Source organism: Perognathus longimembris, chromosome 20, assembly GCF_023159225.1.
Source record: "Perognathus longimembris pacificus isolate PPM17 chromosome 20, ASM2315922v1, whole genome shotgun sequence".
In the NCBI taxonomy this organism is placed as follows: domain Eukaryota; kingdom Metazoa; phylum Chordata; class Mammalia; order Rodentia; family Heteromyidae; genus Perognathus; species Perognathus longimembris.
In genome coordinates this window covers 23101837-23125633 of record NC_063180.1, presented here as the reverse complement: position 1 = coordinate 23125633, position 23797 = coordinate 23101837, and the positions used below count along the sequence as shown (strand labels likewise).

The following is a 23797-nucleotide window of genomic DNA, read 5'->3' as shown; positions in this document are numbered from 1 at the left end:
CTGGGGCGGGAGGCGGAGCCGGGCAGGGGGATGATGTCACCTGGAGCGAGCGGTGCGAGCGGCGCGCGGAGTGGAACGCGAGTCCGCGACCCCAGATTCCGGCGGTGGGGCGCGGTGGCGGCCCTCACGCCGCACGGGATACGCGGGCAGGGCGGGAGGGCGGAGGGATGGGGATAAAGGTTGGATTCTAAGGCCAGGGTGGCTCCCGGAAAGACACGCTTTAGTTGGAAGGCGGGTTGAGTGCCTGATGGGTGAGTGCACCTCCTTCCGCACCCAGCGCCCGCCCGGGAAACTGCACGCGGCTCCCCCACCCCCGGCTCCCACGCAGACGGTAGTGCGGCCTTGCGGGGCTCCCCCCCCCCCCCGGCGGGCAAGGCTAATGGTTCGCTCCGCCCCGCCCACACAGAGGCCGCCCACTGGCCCCAGCCGTGACTGGGGACTCCTCGGGCGGATCTGAGGAGGAAGGGGCTCGGCCCTCCGACGCTCCCCAGAGTAGGGGGCGTTGTCCTCGTTCCACCCCCGCAGCCTGGGGTCCCAGCCTCCGCCCTCGGACTGGTCCCGAGGAAGGCAGCCTGCCTCCCCCTCCACCTCTAGACTGCAAAGGGTCGGGTCAGGGTTGAAGCTGAGCTCCTCGCTCTCCCCCTCGCCTCAAGACACTGTAACCACCGGATGCAGGACAGATACACAGACACTCGGTGAGGGTCAAAGATCTTTAAATAGAGAGCCAGTGGCAACAAATACTGTACTGGGGAGAGGGAAAGAAAAAGGGTCCAGATCTGGGGTTTCATCCTCGAGACTCCAAGGACCTGCAAGGGGAGGGAGGAAGAGAGGGGAGCCAGGCTCAGGGGAGGGGTCTGGGGGCTTGACAGCAGGATCGGGGTTTGGCTGGCAGGAGACTAGGAGGTGAGTGCAAGGACTCCAGAGGGAGCAGTTGCCCGCTGTGAGGGGCAGGAGGGACCTAGAGGGTCCCCAGGGATTCTGGGTGAAAGCCTGGGCCAGGGAGGGGTGGAGGGTCTGGATGGCCATGGAAAGGAGCCCGGGGCTGAGGGTGGCAATCCAGGTCTCAAGAACCACTGGCCTGCTTTGAGGGTCTGGGGCTAGGGGGATCGGTGGAGACCCCAGGGGTGTGATGGCCATGGGCTCACGAGTAGCTCTGGTGCTGTTGGCGCCGGCGGGCGGAGCGCATCTTCTCGAAGCGAGCCTCCATCTCCTCCAGCACTCGCGGGGTGTAGCGCACCACCAGCTTCACGGAGCCCTGGGCGGCCTTCAGCAGCTCCACGGCCTTCTCGTGCTGCTCACCCTCCACACTCTGCAGGGCAGGGCAGGGCCACGCACAGACCGCTGGCCTGGGCCTGCTGCCCTGGCCTGCCCCACCCAGGACTCAGAGCTGCTGGGGAGGGGGGGGGAGGGCAGAGCTAGAGAGCCCTAGGCCTCATGGGAGAATCATTAACTTCTAACTCCCAAGTTGCCCCCTAAAGCCTCTAGTTTTCAAGTCAAGGTAGTCCCAAACCCCCAGTCACAGAGCATAACCATAACTACCAGACTCATCCCTGCCCTCTCCTTCCTATAAGACCACTTGCTTCCTCTTCTAACTTCTTCCTGTTCCCCACAGACCTGATGCCAGCTCAGGCCTAGTCTTCTCATCCCTGAGCTCAAAGCCTACCCCACCCCCCAATTTCTCCATCTTCCGCAGTCATAGGCAGATATTTCTGCACCCCCAAGCTTTGGCTTAGCTCCCAGGGGACAAAAATCCCAGCTGAGAAGAATTTTCAGCCAGCCTCCCAATGACTTGTCCAGTGTACTTCCTTCAAATATCTAACCACAGTGGTCTTAATTAGCCACATACCCCAGACCTCCATTAGAGCCAAAGCCTTCCTCTTCCTCTCAGAGGAGTGCCGAATCGCAGCCCTTACCAACGATATATTCAGCCAGGATCACATTCCACCTTGTTTGCCTGAAGAACTCCCATTTACCCTTCCAACACCCAACCCAAATGTTTTTCCTTCTGCAAAATCTTCCCTAGTCCTAATCCAGTTTGGGCTCCTTGGCCAGCTTCTTTTTGTCTTGGCATTGCACAGCAGAGCTGGCCACAGAGGGAGTGCCCAGTGTTGGATAAACAAGACAAGCAGGGACTAGGCCACAGCCCTGCCTCAGCCCCCACTCACCACACCATTCACAGACAGCAGCTGGTCCCCGCGCTTGAGGCCTCCATGGCGATCAGCCACGCCTCCAGGAATGACCCGGGAGATGTAGATGGGTGAGTTCTGCTCTTTGCCACCCATGATGTTGAAGCCCAGCCCCTCGTCGGTCTTGGGCAGCTCCACTACCCTGGGATGTGCATGGCCCTCGCTGGCTGTGAAGGCGGCCACTGTGGCCTGGGAGGGAGAAAGGGCCCAGATGTGAGGGGCGGTCTGTGGTGGGCATGAGAGCAGTTTAGGCTGAGGTCGGAAACCCTCCCAGCCTCAGCCCACCATCACTGTACGGTGGCTATGTCCCAGTCCTCCGTGTGCATGCCTCAGAAGTGGCATGTGAAGGAGAAGTCTCCGTGTGTGTGTGTGTGTGTGTGTGTACAGGGGATTGAACTCAGGGCCTGAGTGCTGTTCTTTCAAGCTTGGCAGTCTACCACTTGAGCCACAGTTCCACTTCTGGCTTTTGGTGGTTAACTGGAGACTGGAGGTAAGAGTCTCACAGACCTTCTTGCCCTGGCTGGCTTTGAACTCTGATCCTCAGAACTCAGCCTCCTGAATAACTAGGATTAAGGGCTTGAAGTGTCACCTAGCTCCATTTGCATCTTGAACACTGTGTTCCTCCCAGTCTGGCTTTCTAATAGGCCTGGAAAGAACTGAGACTCCAGGCAGCAGGAGGGGCCCAGAGAACTCTCCCAAGCTCTCCTATTAGTGACTCTCCATCCTGTCACACTAGGGGTGCCTTCTAGGAGACAGGCCGTGCTGGCTTCCATGGGTTGCCTAAAGATGCCTTTGTATGACATTGAAGTTAAAAACACAGTATTAAACATGATGACATATACAGGGTTATGTGCATGTACACACAAACAAATGGACTAAAGGACAGTATACTCACAGGAGGAATCCAGTGCTGTAACTTCTTTGAACAACCAGACCATTTAAATAAAATGAATACCAGAAAGCTGAAACACGTTGGGGGTGGGACAGGAAAGGAGAGGGGAACACAAATGGAGGAGGGTGAGCAAATACAGTCATTCTATTCAATGTAAAAAGGGGGGGCAGTATTTAAAGGAAAATATAAATGAATGATCATAAGGCTGGCACGAAGATCTGGCAGCTATCATACAGGAGGAAACAGGAGTGGCTGGCCTCTGGAGGTGCTGAGTTAGCAGGTGCGGTGCGGTTCGGGGGCGTCTGCTCTCAGAGCTGCGGGTGAGGTGCTTACCTTGGCCGTGGCGTGAGCTCGGATCTCGGCACTGCCGGTGATGTCCAGCGTGTCATAGAGCTGCTCGTACACCTGCGGGAAGACTCCGCAGCATCAGGGGCCCGGACTCCGACTCCCGCCCCACCCCAGGGTCTTTCTCGCCCCTGCTGGGAGCCAGAGGGGACTACAACTCCCGCAAAGGCCGGAGTTCCCGGGAGGCGCGGGGGCCGGGCTCACCTCGCGGATGGCGGAGCAGAAGCGGCTTTGCAGGACTCGCTGGAGCGCCTGCAGCTTCTGCGGGGGCAGCTCCCCGCTGCGTTGCAGCCGCTCGAGGAGCTCCACGGCCCGGGACACGTCTGCGGGGCGGGGCGGGGCGGGGCGGGCCGGTCACCGATGCCGGGGATACGAGGAGGTGACCGGGAGGAAGGGCGAGGGCAGCGGCCTGGGAAGGGCGGCCATCCCGCTGGGGGCCCTTGGGGCCTGGACCCCCGCCCCGCCCGCTCCGCGGAGCCCCGCCCAGGACCCCGGCCCACCAGCCCGGGGGAGGCCGAGCTGCCCGCCCCCGGCCCCTCCCACGCGCCCGCCCCCGTCCGCGAGCTCCTCGCCCCGCCCACCCCGCGGGGCCGCCCACCCCCCACCCCGGCCCGGCCGGCGGGGGTCCCGGATGGGGGCGCAGGCCCGACCGGGTGGACGAGATCCCCCGACCCCGGCGCGCCTACCCCGCTCCAGCCCTAGCGGCTCCACCAGCGCAGCCATGTCGGCGCCGCCGCAGCGAGCCGCCCGCCTGCCCCGTCCTCACCGGCGCGGAGGCGGATCCGAGCGAGGCTCCGCCCCGGGCCCCCGCCGCCCCGGGCCCGCTCTGCCGCCGCGACGTCGCCGCCAGCCGCCGGGGACCCAGGGCCGCCGCCTCTCCCTGGGCAGCTTTGGTTCTGGTCTCTGCGTCCCTTCTGCGCCTACCACCTGGTTCACTCAGCCCGCAGCCCGTGGAAGGAGATCCTGGGGGCGGGAGGCCAATGAGGGTCCGGAGGGAGGGAAGCCCAACAGGCCGTGGGGCGAGTAGCCCCGGCGGATCCCCGCGTGGCCACGGGTGTGGGCGCGTCGAGGATTTTGGAGGTCGAAGCCTCTCCTGAGAGCAAAAAGGGACATCGCCTAAGGTGTCTAAGGATGACGTGGGTTCCTGTGACTTAAACTCAATCTTGGCTTTGTAATCTCTGGAGAGGTGCGGGACACGGTGAGAAAAACTGCCACACACAAATGCTGTGACTAGCTCCCTCCAGAGATGCGGGCCTGACTAACTCCTTTTAGTCTGATCAGTTTTGTTCTTGGCTGGTGCTGGTCTTCTACCACATGAACCATGCGTCCAGCCTGCCGTTTTGCGGTACTTCAATCTAAAGATCTCCAGTGTACCTGCTCGGGCAGCAGCACTCTGCTCCTGGGTTTCCCGAGGGCTGACAGCTTGTCTGCCCACAGGCTGTGCCTCTAACCCTCCCACCTTGTCTTCTTGGGGCTGCCTCCTCAGTGCGCTCCTTGCTCTCACAGTCAGAAATGCATCATCTTCGAAGCGGCGGAGCCTCCTGTTTCTGCCCAGCACTCCTCCAAGTATGGAGGACACTGGCCTTCCTTCCCACTTGGCCTGGCAGCCTTCGACCGAGTCACTTCCTGACCTCTCCCTGGTCTGCAAGGCGGACAGCACAGATCCTCTTCCAGAGGACAGGGTGAGAACCCCAGCAGGAGGTGTGTGCAAGGCTGGGGGGAGGGGCAGCCCTGCAGGAGCCTTGGCCCCTACAGAGCCTCCTATCACAAGAGTCATCCACAAGCTAGGGGGTTCTTAAGCCGGGGGACCAGTTCCTGAGCATGACCCCAGAGCAGTGAGGAAGAAACCAAGGGACCCACTATTAACAGGAAATTAATTTTATTTTAAATCCAAGGAGTCAGAACAAGTAAACTCCTAGCCTTGGAGAGCAAACTGAAATGGCCGAGGTCGGGGAGGACAGGGAGGGCCGGGTAGGAACACATCTTCATTCGGGTGCCGCCTCCATCAGGTACCCGTTCTCTGGAGCGAGGTACCCGTCGCCGCCCTCGGACTCCAGGTACAGGTCTCGGCTGTCACTGCCCAGCCCCTCCAGCCCGTTGTCTTGGCCCCCACCTCCGCCCCCACCTCGGGCCTCATCCCGGCCCCGCTCCCCGCCCCGCTCCCCCCGCTTGTGCTCGCGATCGCGATCTCGCTCGCGGTCCCTGCGCCGCTCTCGTTCGCTCCGGTGGCTTCGCCGGCGCTCCCGGTCTCGATCCCGGCCCTTTTCCTCGGGGCCATCAGGGCCATCTGGACCAAGCTCCCCGGGAGGCCCATCATCAGGAGGGGCATCACCAGCCTCGGAAGGCTCAGCCATGTCGCCACCTCCACCGCCACCTCCTCCACCCCGCAGCTCCTCCTTGCGTTCCCTCTCCCGTCGTGCCCTCTCCCTGCTCCGGCTGCTGCGCCGCTTGCGTTCCCGGTCCTTGTCCTTGCTCCGCTCCCTGGAGCGTCTCCGCTCATCCTTGTCTCGACTCCGAGAGCGCCGCCGCCGGTCCCGGGAGCGGGAGCGCCGCCGTTCTCTCTCCTTGTCCCGCTCGCGGCTCCGCTCTCTGCGCTCCCGCTCCCGCTCGCGGTCCCGGTCCCTGTGCGGAAGCGGGGAGGGCCCGGGCCTGGATGAGATGGGTAGTGGCCTGCGGCCTAGCTTCCCAGAAAACCACCCGGCCCAGGACACAGGCCCCCAAGCCTACCTCTCGTCGTAGCGGGACGTGTCGTCGCGGCCCGAATGCCGGATGTTCACATCGGCCCCGCCTCTCCTGGTACCACCCAGGCCACCTCCTGCGGGCAGGGGAGGAGGCGCTCAGGGGGCAGGGCTGGCGCCTGTGGGCCCTAGGAGCCAGGTCCTGTGCACTCATCGCTGGACCTCCAGCTCTGCCCACAGCACACAACCTGCCCCTGGTGCTGGTGGACAGGGGGAACGGCCAAGGGCCTCCCCGGCCCTTCCACCTCCTCACACCCAAGGCCCCGGGGGCCTCAAGTGGAAGTGTCCCCTCCCAGGTGTCCCTGAGGCCCAAACTTCTGAACTGCTGAGCTGTCTGCAAGAGTTGCCAGTCTCGCTTCTCCTCCTTCCTACCACCAGGCCCCATTTCTACCCCCTCCTCTACCTATGCAGCTTTCCTCAGCCACCAACAGCCAGTAGCCAGGTGCCAGTTCAAGTCCATCTAGACTAAGGCAGCAGGCACACAGCACCTGTCATCTGAACAACCAGCTCCCGCTGACACTCTCCTTCGGCCACTTGCCCAGGTGAGACCCCAAAGGAGAGCATGTAGGACCAGCCCCCATGGACCTAAGAGCCCACCTCCTATCAACACACCCCTGCACCCCCTGCCGGGTGCAGCAGGGCTGACTTTCAAGGAATCACCTCCCTTCCTTCCTTTCTTTTTTGACAGTGCTGGGCCTTAGACTCAGGGCCTGGGCACTGTGCGTCCCTGGCTTCTTTTTGCTCAAGGCTAGAACTTGGCCACTTGAGCCACAGCACCACTTCTGGCCTTTTGTATATATGTGGCGCTGAGGAATCGAACCCAGGGCTTCATGTATGGGAGGCAAGCACTCTGCCACTAGGACATATTCCCAGCCCAGGAATCACTTTTCATGACCAGAGAAAAAGGAAAAGACTGACTGGATGCCAGGACATTCAGCAGAGCAAGGCAAGCGGCCAGGTTTCCACAGTGGCACCAGCACTGTACCTGTGGGTCACAACCCAGCTCTGGTGACACCATCAGTGCTGGGATCCCAACAGCCTTCTGTGGATCCTCTCGGCTTTCTGGCCGCCAGGTAAGCAGCTCTCTACCACATACTACCATTCCTGCCTAGCTGAAGTTCTATAGACAAGGCCAACCAGACATGTCTGACACTCCAAAACTGTGAGCCAAAAAACAACTTTTCCTCCTAAAGAAAAATAAAATCCCTTTACACTATTTTATTTTTAATAACTAAATAACCTTGCCTTTGGGTTAAAGGGTCATGGCTGAGAAGCCCTGCCCCTGTGAGAGGGGCACAAGATGTGGCAGAGCCCAATCGCCCACCCCTTCTGACAGTGCCCAGCTCAGAGGCTCATCTCTCCAGCTGACAGACACCCACCTGGATCAGGCAGGTGCTAAATTGACAATGGGGGCCAGAGCCACAGCCAGTGTTCAGGGAAGAGCACCTTCTCTGACAACTGCTGCCAGGCAGCTGCCACAAGGCCTCCGCTTGGGGTCCAGAACCAATACCAAGCCACCAGTCAGGCAAACCCCAGAGAATACAAAACAAGACACTGCCCCAAGGCTGGGCATTCTGCAGAGGCTGTGGCTGGCAACACTGGGCCAGGGCCACCAGACAGAAAGCAGACATGGCGGGGCTGTGTGGCCTCAGCTTCCAGTGCTGAGAGGCCCATGAGCAGGGCAGGCATCTGGACCCCCAAGGGACACACAGTCTGCACCAACTGGCCCTTCCCCATTTCAGAAAGCTCAAATACATTTGAGACTCAACACCACCCTTGAGTTGACCTTGACTACAACAGCCAAGGACAATTAAGACAAATGGTGAAAGGACAAAGTGCAAAAGCTTGAAGACTGAGGCTGCTGCTGCTACACAGCTGGTACGCAGAAGATATGGCTGAGTTGATGAATGAACCACAAATGGGAAAAGCACAGCAGAAACAGGCCAGTACATCTCCAAGTCCCACCATGTACCACCGGCCATGCGTGATGTCAGATGTCCAAGCTCAGTGGACTGAGGTTTCTAACACTGTCCAAGAGGGCAGGAAGAGGGACAATGCGACCGGTCATGGTTAGTCCTAGACCAGAGCCATTCCAGTGGGTCACCCACTGAAAAGAGGGAGGGCAGGTGGGGATAGAGCTCTGAAAGTGGTACAAGCTGAAAATGGAGGGGAGCTGAGATGGTGGACTGCCAAGGAGACAGAACTCAAGCAGGGGAGGGGGGACCGCACATGCTCACCTAGCCGCCGTGGCCTCCAGCCCTTCACAGTACGGCCCCTCTCCACGTCCACAAGGACCCTCCTGCCATCTATCTTCTTGCCATCTGCGTGCTTGTAAGCGGCTGCAACAGATTCGGGAGGGGGAGGGGAAAGGAGTCCCCAGAAGGTCCTCTAGTCAGGACAGGGACCATCGCTGCCATGTCCCCACCCCATAGACCCTCACCATCATCATCATCATCATCCTCCTCCTCCTCCTCATCATCATCATCACACACACATCCAACCAGACAGCCAGGCAACTGACAGCCAGACCAACCCACTCCCAACCCTGTGAGAGGCCTGCTCCATCTTGGTGTCTGCTCCCTCCTTAGCACCCCGATCACCATCAGGAACAGCATATTCACCCCAATGCCCCCCCTCCACGTGATGGAGCAGCCCCCTTCTACCAGGGTGGCCAAAGTTGCTGCAAAGAAACTGGAGGTTAATGCTGGACTGCTGTGGGGGAGCGGGCTCCTCCACGACTGCAGGCATGCAACCCTGGGACATCATGCTGGGGCAGGAGGCCCGAGTGGGCCACCCCACGCCCCAGTTCACACCAGTTTTCTTTTTCTGTATGTTTTTTGGGGGAGGAGGAGGTGAGTGTGAGGAAACAGACATCAGAACAGAAAATGAACCAGAAGGGGTGGAGAAATCTTCAGGAAATGGCAGGGAGCAGAAAGACGAGTTATACACTCCCAGGGAGCCTGGAAGGGGTCTCCTGAGCAAGGGAAGTTGAGGGACACGTGCGGTGCTACTGAAATTCCCTGCCTTACCTGAGATGACTGACCCTGCCACTACCCAGCCCTGTCCTCTCTCCCCTCAGTGCCCGGCTATTCGTGCTGGGAGTCCAGCCCTTGCCTGGGCCCACCAGGAAAGGGGAGGGGCAGAGAGCAGGGAGAGGCCCAGGGCCCCCAGCCTCTGATCACCTGGGCTAGAGGGAAGGCCACCAAGTCCCTATCCCCCTCCCCAGCCTTGGCCTAGGGGACTCTCCTCAGCCAACCACAATACCCTGCCCCACCCCAGCCCACGCCCCCCAAATAACAACCAGAGGAAGAGAAAAAGGTGCCATTTACCGATGCCGGCCTTGCGGGTGTCCAAACCGAGCGGGATGGGGGGGGCTCGGCAACTCCTGGGGGCCTGGCGAGGAGGCGGGCTTCCCGGGGAGGGGGGACACGGGACCGCTTACCTGGAGCCCCCAAGCTTACCTGAACCACGCGCACAGACCCCACACCCACCACCACAGGGTCTGCTAAAGCTACAGGGAAGGGAAGTTGGGGCTCTCAGAGCCCTGAGTCCCGAGAGGGAGGAACCACATCTCCTGCACTACCTGGAGACAGGCAGAGGAGCCAAGTGGCAGACCCCACAGAAAACTCAGAAGGGGCTGACATGGAATCTGGGGGCCTGACCTGTTTGAACTAAACAAGGAGGCCGGGAGGCCTTGGAATGCCTGTCACTGTCACCAGCTCCCAATACTGGACACAAACTCAACTAGGCACAGGCCCACCACCCCACAGTACCACCACCAACTCCACATGCCCTCCCTCCAGCGCCCGCTGCAGCTCCAAGGCTGGCACGCAGGGGACGCACACTGGGGTCCAGGAGATGGAGTGCTGTCTGCGCTCCGAGGAGGGGCCGCTTGGCCCCTGAACCCAGAGGAGGGGAGGAAGGGACTTAAGGACTGGGGTCAGAGTCAAGCACAGGAAGCCTGCGAGGCTCAGTGTCCCAAACCCCAGGAGACCCAACCCAGGAGGAACAGCAAAAATGTGATTGTGTCATCTAGGCTTTTCTCTCTCCTGCTCTCTACACCTTGCTCAGGGGCAGGTTCGGAGTGCAGACCTCCTATACCTTCAGGCAGCAGGCGGCCAGCAGCTGCCTCTCAGCCCCTCCCACACAGGCCCAATTCCATGCACTTTGGGGGGCTCCTGAACATTTCTGGAGCGCAGCGAGGCAGTGTGGTCAGGCCCCTTGGGAGACCACAACTTTGCTAAGGTAGATAGAGGAAGGGGCAAGGCACCTTGAAACTAGCAGCCAATGACCTTCCAGGGCCACCACAGTTGATTGCCCCCTAGAAGCATTGGGAACAGGGAGTGACAGGCTGAAGGGTTCCACACAGAGCCCTGGCCTTAGCACACCCTAGCCCCAGTCTTCCTGCCACCTTGCCACTAATGTCTCCAAGCTGGGTAAATCAAGGGCAGGGTGGACCCGACCGGAGGCCTGCTGTCTTTCCCATCAAGGTCCACCTTTCCCTTATGGGATCAGCAAGACTGTTGGAGAGCATATGGATGGGACAGGAGGAGCGAAGGGCACCCCAACAAGGAAAGGGTTGTGGGTGCGGGGAGGCTGAGGGGTGGCTGGGGTGGGAGGAGGGGCGCCTCGCTGCTCCTGAGCTACCTGGCTAAGCTGGGCTGGTGTGCGGTGCTGAGTGATCTTACCCATGATACAAACCCTTATACCAACCATACACTGAGGTGTTGTAAGGGGAGCGTAAGCATCAGCTGCAAGCCAGCTGCGTGGTGGCTGCAGTGACAATAAGAACAGTCAATTAATACGGCGGCCCCTGGACACGCCGCAGCCCTGCCCGCCCTCACCCACCCATCCCTGCCCATGTGGACGCCGCGCAGCCTCAAGGGGGCTTTGGAGCTGTGGGGACAGGCGCTAAACACGCCCACCAGCCCACTGCCCAATGGGGAACAGAGTGGGGTCAGGGGTGGGGAGGCGGAGGGTCGGGTGGCCCAGCCCCAGGTCTACTGGGGGGGAAGAGAGGGCAGGTTCAAAGGCCAGTCCTCATTCCAACTTGGCTGTCCCCAACTCCAGTGGGGAAGCCATGGGGAGAGGCTCCCCAAATATCCGACCCATCCCCCCACCTCCAGCTGGCCCCAGCCCCCACCCAATTCCCTCCTGGCCCCTGAGGTTCAACGTGTGACACTTACCTCCCCGGGCTCACACACACACACACACGTTGTGGGGGATTTGGTTTTTGTTTTTTAAAAAACACGTATATAAAAAAAAAAAGATATATCAGAAACAGAGGGAGGAGAGACATTGCTAATGTCAGGTGTGGCGAGGGGAGGGGCAGCCGGAGCGGGCCGGGCGGCAGAGGCGGCGGCTGAGGGAAGGCAGAGGGAAGGCTGAGGGAAGGCAGAGGCACACAGTACTCACAGTGCATGTCTCGCTCGTGCTCATACTCAATGAAGGCGTAGCCTCGGGGCTTTCCTGACCGCTTACTGTAGACCATGTGTATCTGCAAGGGGGTCAGGCCAGTCAGTCCTGCTATTGGTACCACCTACCATCACTGAAGCCCCATGCCAAGCCCTGGTCCGGGGAAGCTAGTAACATCCTCAGACCTTAGGACATTTTTCAAGAGCTTCAAGAAACTTCAACTGTATTGGCCAGAGCAAAGGGCAGAGTGAAAAGCAGAGCTCCAGGCAGAGGCAGTTTTCTAGAGAAAGGAACTTAAGCTAGGACACCACACTTGACCAGCTAGCTATGAAAGCAAGGCCTGAGCCTGTCAAGTGGAGTTGCAGGAACTAGGAACAGAGGGATCGGGGGAGGCAACCCGGAGGGGTGCAGACCACAGCTCAGCATGGATGCAGATGAGGGCACAGAGGCCAATGGAGAGACAGACACTGAGGTTCACCAAATGCCCTCAATAGCAGCCCAGGCATAACCTCTGAGGAACTAAGAAAAGATGCTGAGTAAAGGGCCAATAGAGACACTCTACAGATTTGAAAACAGGCATTCTGAATGTCAAGAGAGCAAAGGAGTGCTAGAAAAAAATAAGAGGATACATGTATACACACAACCCAATACAAGCAAAGCCAGGGAGACCAGAGGGTATGCAGTACAACTATAGGAAGGTCCTACTATGGGGAGGGAAAGGATGGAGATGAGGGAAGGGGTGTAGCCACACAGGGAATGAAGGACCACAGGGAAAAAGGCTCTGGAAGGCTAAGTTCTAGCTTCTGGACCTCTGTCTAAACATGTAAGGGTGTCACTGGAGGGTCCCAGACAAAATAGGGCATAAGGAACAGCATAGGCTGTTGGGACAGAAGGAGCCAGGATGAATGAGAGAAAATGTCTATGATGAAACTATCTGGTGATTTACGAACGATACTAGTTTTCCATTTGCATCACTAACTCAGTACCCACATCATGGATGGGTATGGTCTGAACTTCGTCTGGTCCTAAGACTTGAACTCTAGAACCCTGAAGCCTCCAAACTCCAACTGAGATTCCAAACTGACCATGAGTGGAATCAGAGGAACAAGGTCAGAGTCAAGGCTCCATCCTTAAACACCAAGCAAGAAGCCCAGCCCTAGAGCACTTGTCTAGCAAGGCCTCTTCCATACACAGCACTGCAACAAATAAAACTGAAAGTTATTTTCCAAGGGCATAGTGACATACACCTGTAACCCCAGCACTCAGGAAGGCTCCGGCAATAGGATCATGAGTTCAAGTATAGCCTAGGCTATATTTTTGAGACCCTAACTAAAAAATGAGTAAATTATAATGGAAAACAAAAAAAATGAAGAAGCACCAGAGCACTATTTCCTGAGTGCCTAAAAACAGTGAAGCCAGTGCCAACACAACCAATGCACATGCCCATGTGCATGCTGGACTCAAGCCATGCCACAAACCCTTAGAAGCAGGCAGGTAGGCACAGAACAGTTAAACAACTTTCAAATGTGGTAAAGAAGCCTCAGAGCTTTGCTCTAAACCTGAAGTCAGCATCTGTTTTTGATAAAAGGTCAATCAGCAGATATACCCAGCTTTAAGGTTCACAAAGTCTGTCACAACCTCCCAGTTCTGCACCCCAGTAATAGTAGCCTCAAAGAAAAATATGGAAATTAATAGGCCTGCCTAGCTATGTACTAACAAAACTACTTATACAGCAAGCATGACCTACTTGTTCCTGATTTAAATCAACAAGGAGTCACTTTGTACTACTCAGGTTCACAAAAGGATATAAATCCAAGTCCTGAATGACACTGCCCTTTGGGCTAGGAACCCAGTGGTCTCCCCCTCCCTTTCAGACTACCCTGTACCCTATACATTTCTAAGTCAAGCCCCCTGCCCCAACCAACCAACCAACCAACCAACCAACTTACTTTTCTTTAGCCAATCCTGGGGCTTGAACTCAGGGCCTGGGCACTCACTGTCCCTGAGCTTCTTTTGGTCAAGGCTAGCCCTCTACCACTCGAGCCACAGTGCCACTTCTGGCTTTTCTGTGTATGTGGTACTAAGGAATGGAACCCAGGTCTTCATGCATGGTAGGCAAGCACTCTCCTACTAAGCCACATTCCCAGCCCCCAACTTACTCTTTTGATGGGTCCATACACTTCAAACTCTCTCCGAAGTTTGGACTCTGTTGTGTCATAGTTCTACAAGGAGACAGATAGAAAGTTAGACGGAAAAAGGGAGTCACCCCAGAACACTTGAATAGTCTGAGGACGACTTGATGTCCTCTGTCCACACCCAGGTTCTCAGCATCTTGAGGTTCCCAGGACTGAGGGGTGGGGACTCACCACTCTAGCCACGAAGAGAGTCTTGAAGGCATCACCCTGAGCATTGGGATCATTGTGAGGGTCCCCTGTATAGGAATAAGAGAATCCGCAAGTAGAAGGGGTCTACCTTCTGTGTTGCAGATAGCAGGACAAGTAGATATGGATGGACAGAAGCCAAAGAAATAAAAAGATGGAACTGGGAACCCCAGTACCAATGGCTCATGACCCCAATCCTAGCTACTCAAGGGGTTGAGATCTGAGGATGGTGGTTCAAAGCCAGCCCAGGCAGGCCGTGAGACTCCCCCTCTCCCCTGACTCAAGTCTGAGGCTTGAACTCAGGGCCTGGGCTCTGTCCCTGAGCTTCTTTTGCTCAAGGTTAACACTCTATGACTTGAGCCACAGCACCACTTCTGGCTTTTTCTGTGAATGTGGTACTAAGGAATTAAACCCAGGGCTTCATGCATGCTAGGCAAGTACTCTACCACTAAGTCACACATTTCCAGCCCTGTGAGACTCTTATCTCCAATTAACCACCAAAAAAACAGGTAGTGGCACTATGGCCTTAAAGTGCTAGCCTTCCGTGAAAAAAGCACAGAAAGAGCACCCAGACACTACGTTCAAGCCCCATGATTGACAAAAAATAAAGATGGAACTGAGAAAGGCCCCAACAAGAGGAATAGTTGGTGATCTGGCAACACTGGACACATCCATGTCTAAATTTCCTGAAGCACAGTGGCCTTTACATGACTTTATCAATGAGTCAGACCAATAGAGTAAGGATGACTTAAGGAAGCAGGATAAAGTAGTACTAAATTTAATCACTTCAAATCTACACATCCACTGGCCTGACCAATCTCAGGTGCAAGATGATCTGAGCAGTAACTAAGCCCACTAGGGCTTCTCTGGAGGAGACAGTCTAATAATCTCAAGGGGCTGACTTCCTCCTCCTCTTCACCATGCAGGGCCACACTGCCACCCACTGGATACCAGTGGCAACTACAGTCATAGGAAAACCTGTGACAAAGCAATTTCAAGGTTGGGAATGAAAACCACAAGACTCCATGCCTTCCAGGCTCTTTAGACTAGGTTAGTTCTGCAGCATCTGGGAGGGGCCTAGGTCAAGTACTGGAGCAAATGAGACAGAGCAGATGGGTACCAGAGCAGATTCCTACTGCAGCCTCATCTCTTAAAGGCAAGGAGTAGTACTATCTGCCCATAAAGGAATGAAAATTCCCAAAGACAAAAGCTAAGAGTACTAAAATCCAACTCTGCTGCATGTGATGGCATGCCAGCAATAGGAGCACTTAAGGGGTTGAAGCAAAGAGGATCACTAGTTCAAGGCTAGTCCTGGCTACATAGTGAGCCCTGTCTCAAAAACAAACAAAAAAATTAAGATTCTGAATGACTTGCTAGATAAGGCCTAGAAGCAAGTCATTTTTGGGGGGAGGGGGGGTGGGGGGCAGTCCTGGGCCTTGGACTCAGGGCCTGAGCACTGTCCCTGGCTTCCTTTTTACTCAAGGCTAGCATTCTGCCACTTGAGCCACAGCGCCACTTCTGGACATTTTCTGTATATGTGGTGCTGGGGAATCGAACCCAGGGCCTCATGTATACGAGGCAAGCTCTCTCGCCACTAGGCCATATACCCAGCCCCAAAGCAAGTCATTTTTACCAAAAGCAGTGGCCTTGGCCCACACACCTTGGCACTTGGCCTCTGCAGGACCCAGAAGACACTGTTTACTGCCCAATGGAGGCCTTTCTTCCATGAGATAGTGTTACCCTGAGAGCACTCTGGGAGAATATGAGAAAAAGAACATTAACAATTTACTGAGTGTATTTGTAGTCCCCACAGTGTTAGATATTAAGATTTATTTTTCATTATTGTGCAAATGGAAGCAAAATAAACCTACCTAAGATATGGAAAGCGGGGCCGGGGGGAATGTAAGGGGAGGGAAGGAGAGTTCTAATACCTTAGAACTCTCCCCATTTGCAAGGAACTCGACCATGACAAGCTTTTTTTTTTTTTTCCCCTTTTGCCTAGTCCTGGTGCTTGGACTCAGGGCCTGATCACTGTCCCTGGCTTCTTTCTGCTCAAGGCTAGCACTCTATCACTTGAGCCGTGGTGCAACTTCCGTTTTTTTCTGTCCATGTGGTGCTGAGGAATTGAACCCAGGATTTCATGCATGCTAGGCAAGCACACTACTGCTAAGCCACATTCTCAGCCCTGACAAACCTATTTTTTAATCTTAAAAACAAAATAAGGGGCTGGGGATATGGCCTAGTGGCAAGAGTGCCTGCCTCATATACATGAGGCCCTGGGTTCGATTCCCCAGCACCACATATACAGAAAATGGCCAGAAGTGGCTCTGTTGCTCAAGTGCCAGAGTGTTAGCCTTGAGCAAAAAAAAGAAGCCAGGGACAGTGCTCAGGCCCTGAGTCCAAGCAAGCCCCAGGACTGGCCGGAAAAAAAAAAAAATAAGGAGGAGCTGAAGATATGGCTTAGTAGCAAAGAGTGCTTGCCTCGTATACATGAAGCCCTGGGTTCAATTCCCCAGCACCACATATACAGAAAATGGCCAGAAGTGGTGCTGTGGCTTAAGTGGCAGAGTGCTAGCCTTGAGCGAATAAAAAGAAGCCAGGGACAGTGCTCAGTCCCTGAGTCCAAACCCTAGGACTGGCAAAAAAAAAAAAAAAAGGAGTCAAGCACCAGTGGCTCATGTCTGTAATACTAGTTACTGTGGAGGCTAAGGATCATGGTTCAAAGCCAGCCAGAACAGGAATGTCTATGAGACTCTTTATCTCCAATTAACCACAAAAAGCCAGAAGTGGTGCTGTGGCTAAGTGGTAGAGCCCTAGTTTTGAGCACAAAAGCTCAGAACAGCACCCAGGCCCTGAGTTTAAGACCCAGGACTGGCAATAAACAAGTTAAAAAATATGATCAGAGAAAAAGCTAAGGGATAACACCTAGGCCAAGTTCAAGTTCCAGTATCAGCACAATATAAGAAAAAAAAATCAAGCAAAATTTAAATGGAGCAACCAGGTATGGTTTTACATAGTTCAGTCCCAGCACTTGGAAAGCTAAGAGAGGTGGGTAACAAAGTATATCATTGGCCGGGCACTGGTGTCATCCCTGTAATCCTGGCTACTCAAGAGGCTGAGATCTGAGGATCACAGTTCAAAGCCAGCCCAAGCATGAAGGGCCCTGGAATTCTTATCTCCAATTAACCATCTAAAATCTAGAAGTGGAGCTGTGGCTCAAAGTGCTAGAGTACTAGCCTTGAGCAAAAATACTCAGGGATCGATAGAAAAACAGGTCGTAAGATATCACAAGAAATGTACACACTGCCCTACTATGTAACTGCACCCTTTTTGCACAACACCTTGTAAAAAAATTTATGTTCAATTAATAAAAAAAAAATACTCAGGGATCAACTTCTAGGCCCTGTATCTAAGCCCCATGAACAATAACAAAGCACATCAGTGTTTGTAAGCCTATGTCCTCCAACCACGATGCTTTCACTCTAACAAAGGGCCAATGCATGTTGACCATCCTTAGCATTTGGTTAATGACTCCAATACACTGGCCCTACGCTACTGATGTTTCTCCTTTCCTACAAGAGACAGGATGGATACCCGCAGCTCAGGGGACAGGGAAATGGAGCCAGGGCTAGGAATGACCCATTGGCCCATAAGACACTACCTCAGCCTGTTAAGACCCAGCCAGGTGCTGAGCTACTGAGGTCTCCCTTCTGCCAGCCTTTGTCTTCTCTCTTCCTGCTTGAAAGCCTAAACCCAAACACAGAGCTTGGCAAGTGAGAACAGAGGGGTAAAGAAACAAATGCAGGGCCAGTGGCTCATGCCTATAATCCTAGCTACTCGGAGGGTGAGATGTGAGGATCACTGTTCAAAGTTAGCCCAGGCAGGAGAGTCCCTGAGACTCTTATCTCCAACTAACCATCAGAAAACCGGAAGTGGCACTGTGGCTCAAGTGGTAGAGCTCAAGGACATTACCCAGGCCCATAGTTCAACCCCATGACCAAAAAAAAGGAAAAAACAGAGAGAGAGAGAGAGAGAGAGAGAGAGAGAGAGAATCCTCTTTTTCCAAAAGAAAGCTCTAGGAAATCAGGGAGCCAAATGTGACATGGGAACAGGAACTTAAGGGGTCTGAAGGACAAGGGAGCAGGAGGAGGAAAATAACACTTACACATTTTTAGCTCTGTCTCCACTTCCTGCTGCCTCCGCTCAATCTTTTCCCGTCTCTGTCAGGAGAAAAGGAAAAAGAAGTAAGACAAAAGTGCTTTGAAAGCCAGGTGCTGGTGACAAATGCCTGTAATCCTAGCTACTCAGGAGGCTGAGATCTGAGGATCATAGTTCCAAGCCAGCCTGGGCAGGTAAGTCCAGGAGATTCTATCTTCAATTAATCACAGAAAAAGCCCCAGGCCTGGCAAAAAAAACCTACTAGTGGAGCTGTGGCTCAACTGACAGAGCACTAGCCTTGAGCACAAAAGCTCAGGGAGGCCCTCAAGCCTTGAGTTCAAGCCCCAGGCCTAACACCCCCCCCCCCAAAAAAAAGGAAAAGAATCAGGCTGGAGATATGGCTCAAGTTGGTAGAGTGCCAGCCATGAGTAAGAAAGAGCTCAAGCCCCTGAGTTCAATCTTTGGTACTGGCACAAAAAGGAGAAGTGCCTTGACATTAGAAACCACCTGAATAAAGTAGCTAAAAAGACCCAAAGTTAGGAAGCAAAAATCGACCAACCTTCCTCTCCATACGTTCCTCCCGGGTTTCTGCACGAGTTGGAGGCGGGGCATCTCTAGGATCCTAGAAACAAAAAGAAAGGTGACAAAAGAGTGGGCACTCAGGAGAATAGCAAGGAACACCCAAATCTCCGTCTCTTTCAATGCATCCTCCACCCCTAACTACAAAAATGTACACCAACAGATCCCAGGTCTCAGAAGAGGCAGGGAAGCAGCACTGACCACAAACTGGTCTGTGACAAGCTAAATACAAAAACCTCAATTATTCACAACCTTGTACAGCAATTTGACTGAACAACTTTATGTCCACCGGTCCTAATAATATGAAGTTAATAGTATTTTTTGCTGGTTTAAAAAATAAACACCCAGGCTGGGAATATGGCCTAGTGGCAAGAGCGCTTGCCTTGTATACATGAAGCCCTGGGTTTGATTCCCCAGCACCACATATATAGAAAACGGCCAGAAGTGGCGCTGTGGCTCAAGTGGCAGAGTGTTACCCTTGAGCAAAAGGAAGCCAGGGACAGTGCTCAGGCCGAGTTCAAGGCCCAGGACTGGCCACAAAAAAAATAAAAATAAACTCCCGGGGCTGGGAATATGGCCTAGTGGTAAAGTGCTCGCCTCCAATACATGAAGCCCTGAGTTCGATTCCTCAGCACCACATATATAGAAAAAGCCAGAAGTGGCACTGTGGCTCAAGTGGTAGAATGCTAGCCTTGAGCAAAAAGAAGGCAGGGACAATCCTCAGGCCCTGAGTTCAAGCCCCAGGACTGGCAAAAAAAAAAAAAAAAAAAAAAAAAACCAAAAAACAAGAAAAATAAACATCTGAAAAAAGAAAATGCATTTATAAAACATTGATGGACTGCAAATATCCCTCTCCACAGACAATCTGAGAAGCACTGGCAGGTGACACCTAACAACACAATAAGGTCTGTGTCTCCCACATTCAGGGCACAACCCCGAGCAGTTTCCAGAGGGCCAAGGGCCTGATGATGTGATGGAAGCATAGTGACAGGGGCTCTGGCCTACAACTGCCAAAGAGCGAGATGAGGCCAGCAACCCCAGGAGCTGACAGTACAGGTCATCTAAGGTAGATAACTGGACATAAGCCCAGGTCCCAGCACAGCTTAAAGAGCTCATCAACATCTCATTACATATGAACTGGCACAGGATCTACACCATCAATGGTCTATACCCACTAAATTAATTCAATTGGCCAATAACATTTCCCAAGGGCAGGTTCACCAAGGTTTAGCAATACACCTTTCTGTATGCCAAATTCTGCTTGTCAACTCCAACTTTCTTCCCTATACAACTCTAGAATGTTCCTCATGGGACTTCTGGCTGTGTGCCAGCATTTCCCAGGTGTGCTCTGATGGCAAATGTGGCCCTTTCTCATTTTTCAAAGGAAAGAACAGAGAGGTCTGAGAGGCCAACTTGTTTATTCCTTCACCCTCAAGCCCACAGCCTTAAGCACTTCATTGCCCACTGCTAACTGCCAACATCTGTCCTCTTAATTAGAAAATCGTAAACACAGTAACAAATGCTGACAGATTACCCACTGCTTTGTGTCAAACACTTTGACATTAATTTGTCAATATCACGAGCATGTTACTGTAGCCTCTTGGTAAACACAAAGAAACCAATGCATCAAGATACAACACTAGCTCAAGGTCACACAGCTGATAAATGGCATGGGCCAAGGACTGAGTACAGAGCTCAGTCTTCAACCACTACTGACTTTCCTCCAAACCCCTACAAGGGATGGACGATCAACTCCACTTAAAACAAGAGAAGGGTGAATTTGATCCAATGACATTACATGTATGCCTCCCACAAAGAATCCCCCACTATACAATTTCTTTGTTAAAAGTTAGGGACACCTAGGATGAGAAAAGTTAATCTCCTAAATCACCCAGCTCAAAATGACCAGCAATTGGCCTTCTCAATCCAAACCACTGCTGGCCAGAACCCATTCCTAAGCTGCTCTGAGAACTCACCTCAAACTCTCTGATGTATGGCGCAATGCCACAGTAAGGTTGGTTGTGATGTTTTTCATGTGGCAGCTTCTCCAAGGGTGGCAGGTATGGGATGGGGTCACGGGGGGCAAAGAGGGCCAGGAGGTTGGGTGGCAGGAACTGGGTCATCTTGCCAAGTCTAAGAGCAGAAAGAGGATAGCCTTATGTTAGAGTGGAAGTGGATCAGGGCCGATGGCTCCCCTATTGCCTCTTCTCAGTGAAAAAGATGAGGAGGGGAAGAGAGACGTCTTAGTGCTACATCAAGCTCTGGAAGGATAATGTGGCACCCTACTTCAGGAGGGAAAATAAGGGCAAATCTGCATGTGAACACCGAGTCTCCACGGGGGCACCGAGACAAAAGCTAATGAAAACACCAGAACGGTGTAAAAGGATCTCTGAGGATGAAGTCTCAGTGTCCTAAGCGACAAGCTGGGGGACTGAGAACTTCCCCAGGGGCTTATGGGGAAGCTAAGGATCCTGAGAAGACCCAAAGTAGTAGTCCCACACCTTGGAAATTAAGAGGTGGGGTCTCAGGGGGCTGGAGGCGGGAAGTCTCTGAGCAAGAGGAGTCATGAGGGGGCAGATCTCGCCCTCCCCCCCATCAAAAGAGGCTTGTGGGTAATGGATCTGGGCTACTGGAAGCGATAGGAATTATGGGTAAGGGTCCCAGACATCTCAGAAAGGCGATAAGGAAAAAAGACAACACACCGCAAGGGCCTGTGGGTACAGGACGCAGAAGGCAGTGGGGGGGGGGGAGGGTCGCTGAGGAAAGAGGGCGCGAGTGTCCAGAGGACTCTGGGTAAGGGGCTCCAAAGAGTGCTCAGGGGGGTCGCGGGAAGGGGGTCCGGCCGCGGGGAAAGAGACTGAGGCGCACCGCGGGGCCTTGTGGGTAGCGGTTCCGTTCCCCTTAAGGCCACTCGGTCACTCACCCGCCGCGCGGCGCCCTCCTTGGCCTGACGTTAGTCCCGGGGCTCGCGGCGGCGGCTGCGGAGGCCCCTCAGCAACCAGGACTCCCACTCCGGCTTCGACTCTCTCGGAGCCCGCGTCGCTCTTTCCCCGGTCGCCAGCCCAGCGCGCGCACCAGGCCGCTACTCACAACCCGCGCGGCCTCAGCTCACGACGGGAACGGGGGGGTGGGGGGGTGGGCCCGAGTCTGAAATCCCTCCGCCAACTCACTGCGCATGCGCTGCTCCCGTCAGGCACCGCCCACACAGCCAACTTCACCCCGCTAAGTGAATGACGCATGCGCGCAACTACTACCTCCGCCTTCCCGCCTCTTCAATTGCTTGGCCGCGGCTGCCAGGAGGTCGCACCACGCAGGCGCACTCAACCAGCCAGCGCCGGCCTCCACCCCGCGCTGGGGGCTCCAACTGCCTCTCTTCGTGAGTCTCTTCCCGATGCCCCGCCCCTTTCTCTTTGCACTTCCCGGATCTTTTGCGCATGTGTTCGTGATACTGTCTGTATCCCTCCGCGGCCAAAGAGTCCGTACGTGAACGGCGCGACTGAGTTGTTTGCTGAAACATCAGTATATTTTTCGGTCAGTCTTTGGGCTTGAACTCTGGGCCCGGGCACTGTCCTTGAGCTCCTTTCGCTCGAAGCTAGCTCTCTACCACTTGAGCCACAGTGGGCTATTCTGCGATTAATTGAAGAGTCTCAGATTTTTTTTTTTTCTGCCTGGGCTGGCCTCGAACCGCTATTCTCACATCTCAGCCTCCCAAGGAGCTAGGATTACAGGCGTGAGCCGCCGACGCCCAGCTGTGAATCTGTGTCAGGTACTTCGGTGTGCTGGCATTGTTAAGCTCTGGGAGACACAGCACGTGACAAAACCTTTTCCTCTTGGAGCTGAAAAAGGAGAGGAAGCCAGGCTCTGATATCACACTCCTGTAATCCTGAGGCTGAAGTCTGAGGATTGCGGTTCAGAGCCAGCCTGGAAAGTAATAGAGACTTTTGTCTCCAATTAGCCACCAAAAGACCAGAAATGAAGCTGTGCCCAAGTGGTACAGCGCCAGCCTTGAGCACAAAGAGCTCAGGGAGAGTAGCTAGGTCCTCAGTTTAAGCCTCAGAACCGCCCCCTCATCCACACCCCACCCCCAAAAAAGTTACCCCTGAGGTAACCTTGGAATAAAGGCTGGTTAGAAAGAAAATCTGGGAATAAAAAATAATAATAAAAGGGCTGGGAATATGGCCTAGTGGCAAGAGTGCTTGCCTCATATACACGAAGCCCTGGGTTTGATTCCCCAGTACCACATAAACAGAAAAGGCTGGAAGTGGCGCTGTGGCTCAAGTGGCAGTGCTAGCCTTGGGCAAAAAAGAAGCCAGGGACAGTGCTCAGGCCCTGAGTCCAAGGCCCAGGACTAAATAATAATAGTAGTAATAAAATGAGCCGGGCAACAGTGGCCGTAATCCTAGCTATTCTGGAGGTTGAGATCTGAGGATCACCGTTCAAAACCAGCTGAGCCAGGAAAGTCTATGAGACTAAAACCAGAGTGGTGCTGTGGCTCAAGAGGTAGAGTGCTAGGGGGCTGGGGATATAGCCTAGTGGCAAGAGTGCCTGCCTCGGATACACGAGGCCCTAGGTTCGATTCCCCAGCACCACATATACAGAAAACGGCCAGAAGTGGCGCTGTGGCTCAAGTGGCAGAGTGCTAGCCTTGAGCGGGAAGAAGCCAGGGACAGTGCTCAGCCCCTGAGTCCAAGGCCCAGGACTGGCCAAAAAAAAAAAAAAAAAAAAGAGGTAGAGTGCTAGCCTTGAGCAAAAAGAATCAGGGACAGTGCTCAGGCCCTGAGTCTAAGCCCCAGGACTGGTCAGAAAAAAAAAAAAAGGAAGAAAAAGAAAAAACAGAACCTGGCTGGGCTTATCAACTTATCTGGGTTGAGATGCGGTAAGCTTGCTCATTCATGGTGTATATTCCTGTACTTTATTATTTTGGTGATGGAGTCCACTGTCTGCTTTAATAATTATAGGAATAACTGGGAAGTTTCAATGGCTTATTTTCTGTTTCAAGAAATGTAAAACATAAGCTGGCCAGATGTCTCATACCCCAAATCATAGCTTCTCCATAGGCTGACATGGGAAGGCTCCAGGTTCCAGGTGAACTCAGTGGTGGAG

General features: G+C 54.3%; 3 protein-coding genes across 4 annotated transcripts; 1 reads left to right on the top strand and 2 right to left on the bottom strand.

The window, feature by feature from the left end:
* The first annotated feature begins 167 nt into the window (after positions 1 to 167).
* C20H19orf73 (chromosome 20 C19orf73 homolog) lies at positions 168 to 457 on the top strand. The gene is given in 2 exon segments (XM_048368956.1): positions 168 to 273; positions 276 to 457. Coding segments are annotated over 2 exon segments (288 nt in total).
* Positions 458 to 696: 239 nt separating this feature from the next.
* Positions 697 to 4199, bottom strand: Lin7b (lin-7 homolog B, crumbs cell polarity complex component). Of its 2 annotated transcripts, none has more exons than XR_007208402.1 (6): positions 4110 to 4199; positions 3628 to 3746; positions 3412 to 3483; positions 2166 to 2375; positions 1079 to 1309; positions 697 to 806 (listed from the first exon to the last, which is right to left on the bottom strand). XR_007208402.1 is itself a non-coding variant. In XM_048330241.1 (6 exons), exons 1-6 carry the CDS (start codon positions 4144 to 4146, stop codon positions 785 to 787), a joined length of 624 nt encoding a protein of 207 aa, XP_048186198.1. In that variant the 5' UTR covers positions 4147 to 4199; the 3' UTR covers positions 697 to 784. The 2 variants fall into 2 exon arrangements, 1 of the variants encoding a protein (XP_048186198.1); XM_048330241.1 differs by having other exon boundaries at positions 1146 to 1309.
* A 1086-nt stretch (positions 4200 to 5285) lies between these two features.
* On the bottom strand, positions 5286 to 21840 carry Snrnp70 (small nuclear ribonucleoprotein U1 subunit 70). The gene is made up of 10 exons (XM_048330239.1): positions 21618 to 21840; positions 20671 to 20827; positions 18675 to 18737; positions 18123 to 18177; positions 13943 to 14007; positions 13736 to 13798; positions 11577 to 11658; positions 8399 to 8500; positions 6151 to 6238; positions 5286 to 6072 (listed from the first exon to the last, which is right to left on the bottom strand). The coding sequence occupies exons 2-10, from the start codon at positions 20815 to 20817 to the stop codon at positions 5409 to 5411; spliced, it is 1329 nt and encodes a 442-aa protein (XP_048186196.1). The 5' UTR covers positions 20818 to 20827; positions 21618 to 21840; the 3' UTR covers positions 5286 to 5408.
* Between the last annotated feature and the right edge of the window lie 1957 nt (positions 21841 to 23797).

Excerpts from the sequence above, each read along its gene's own strand:
- Snrnp70 (XM_048330239.1), bottom strand. The coding sequence starts at position 20,817 with ATGACCCAGTTCCTGCCACCCAACCTCCTGGCCCTCTTTGCCCCCCGT. Across the intron at positions 6,239-8,398 it reads CTGGAGGCCACGGCGGCTAG|GAGGTGGCCTGGGTGGTACC; the intron begins GTGAGCATGTGC and ends CCCTGCCCGCAG. Across the intron at positions 6,073-6,150 it reads ACGTCCCGCTACGACGAGAG|GCCCGGGCCCTCCCCGCTTC; the intron begins GTAGGCTTGGGG and ends CATCTCATCCAG.
- Lin7b (XM_048330241.1), bottom strand. The coding sequence starts at position 4,146 with ATGGCTGCGCTGGTGGAGCCGCTAGGGCTGGAGCGGG. Across the intron at positions 3,484-3,627 it reads TCTGCTCCGCCATCCGCGAG|GTGTACGAGCAGCTCTATGA; the intron begins GTGAGCCCGGCC and ends GTCTTCCCGCAG. Across the intron at positions 807-1,145 it reads CAACAGCACCAGAGCTACTC|GTCCTTGGAGTCTCGAGGAT; the intron begins GTGAGCCCATGG and ends CTCCCCTTGCAG.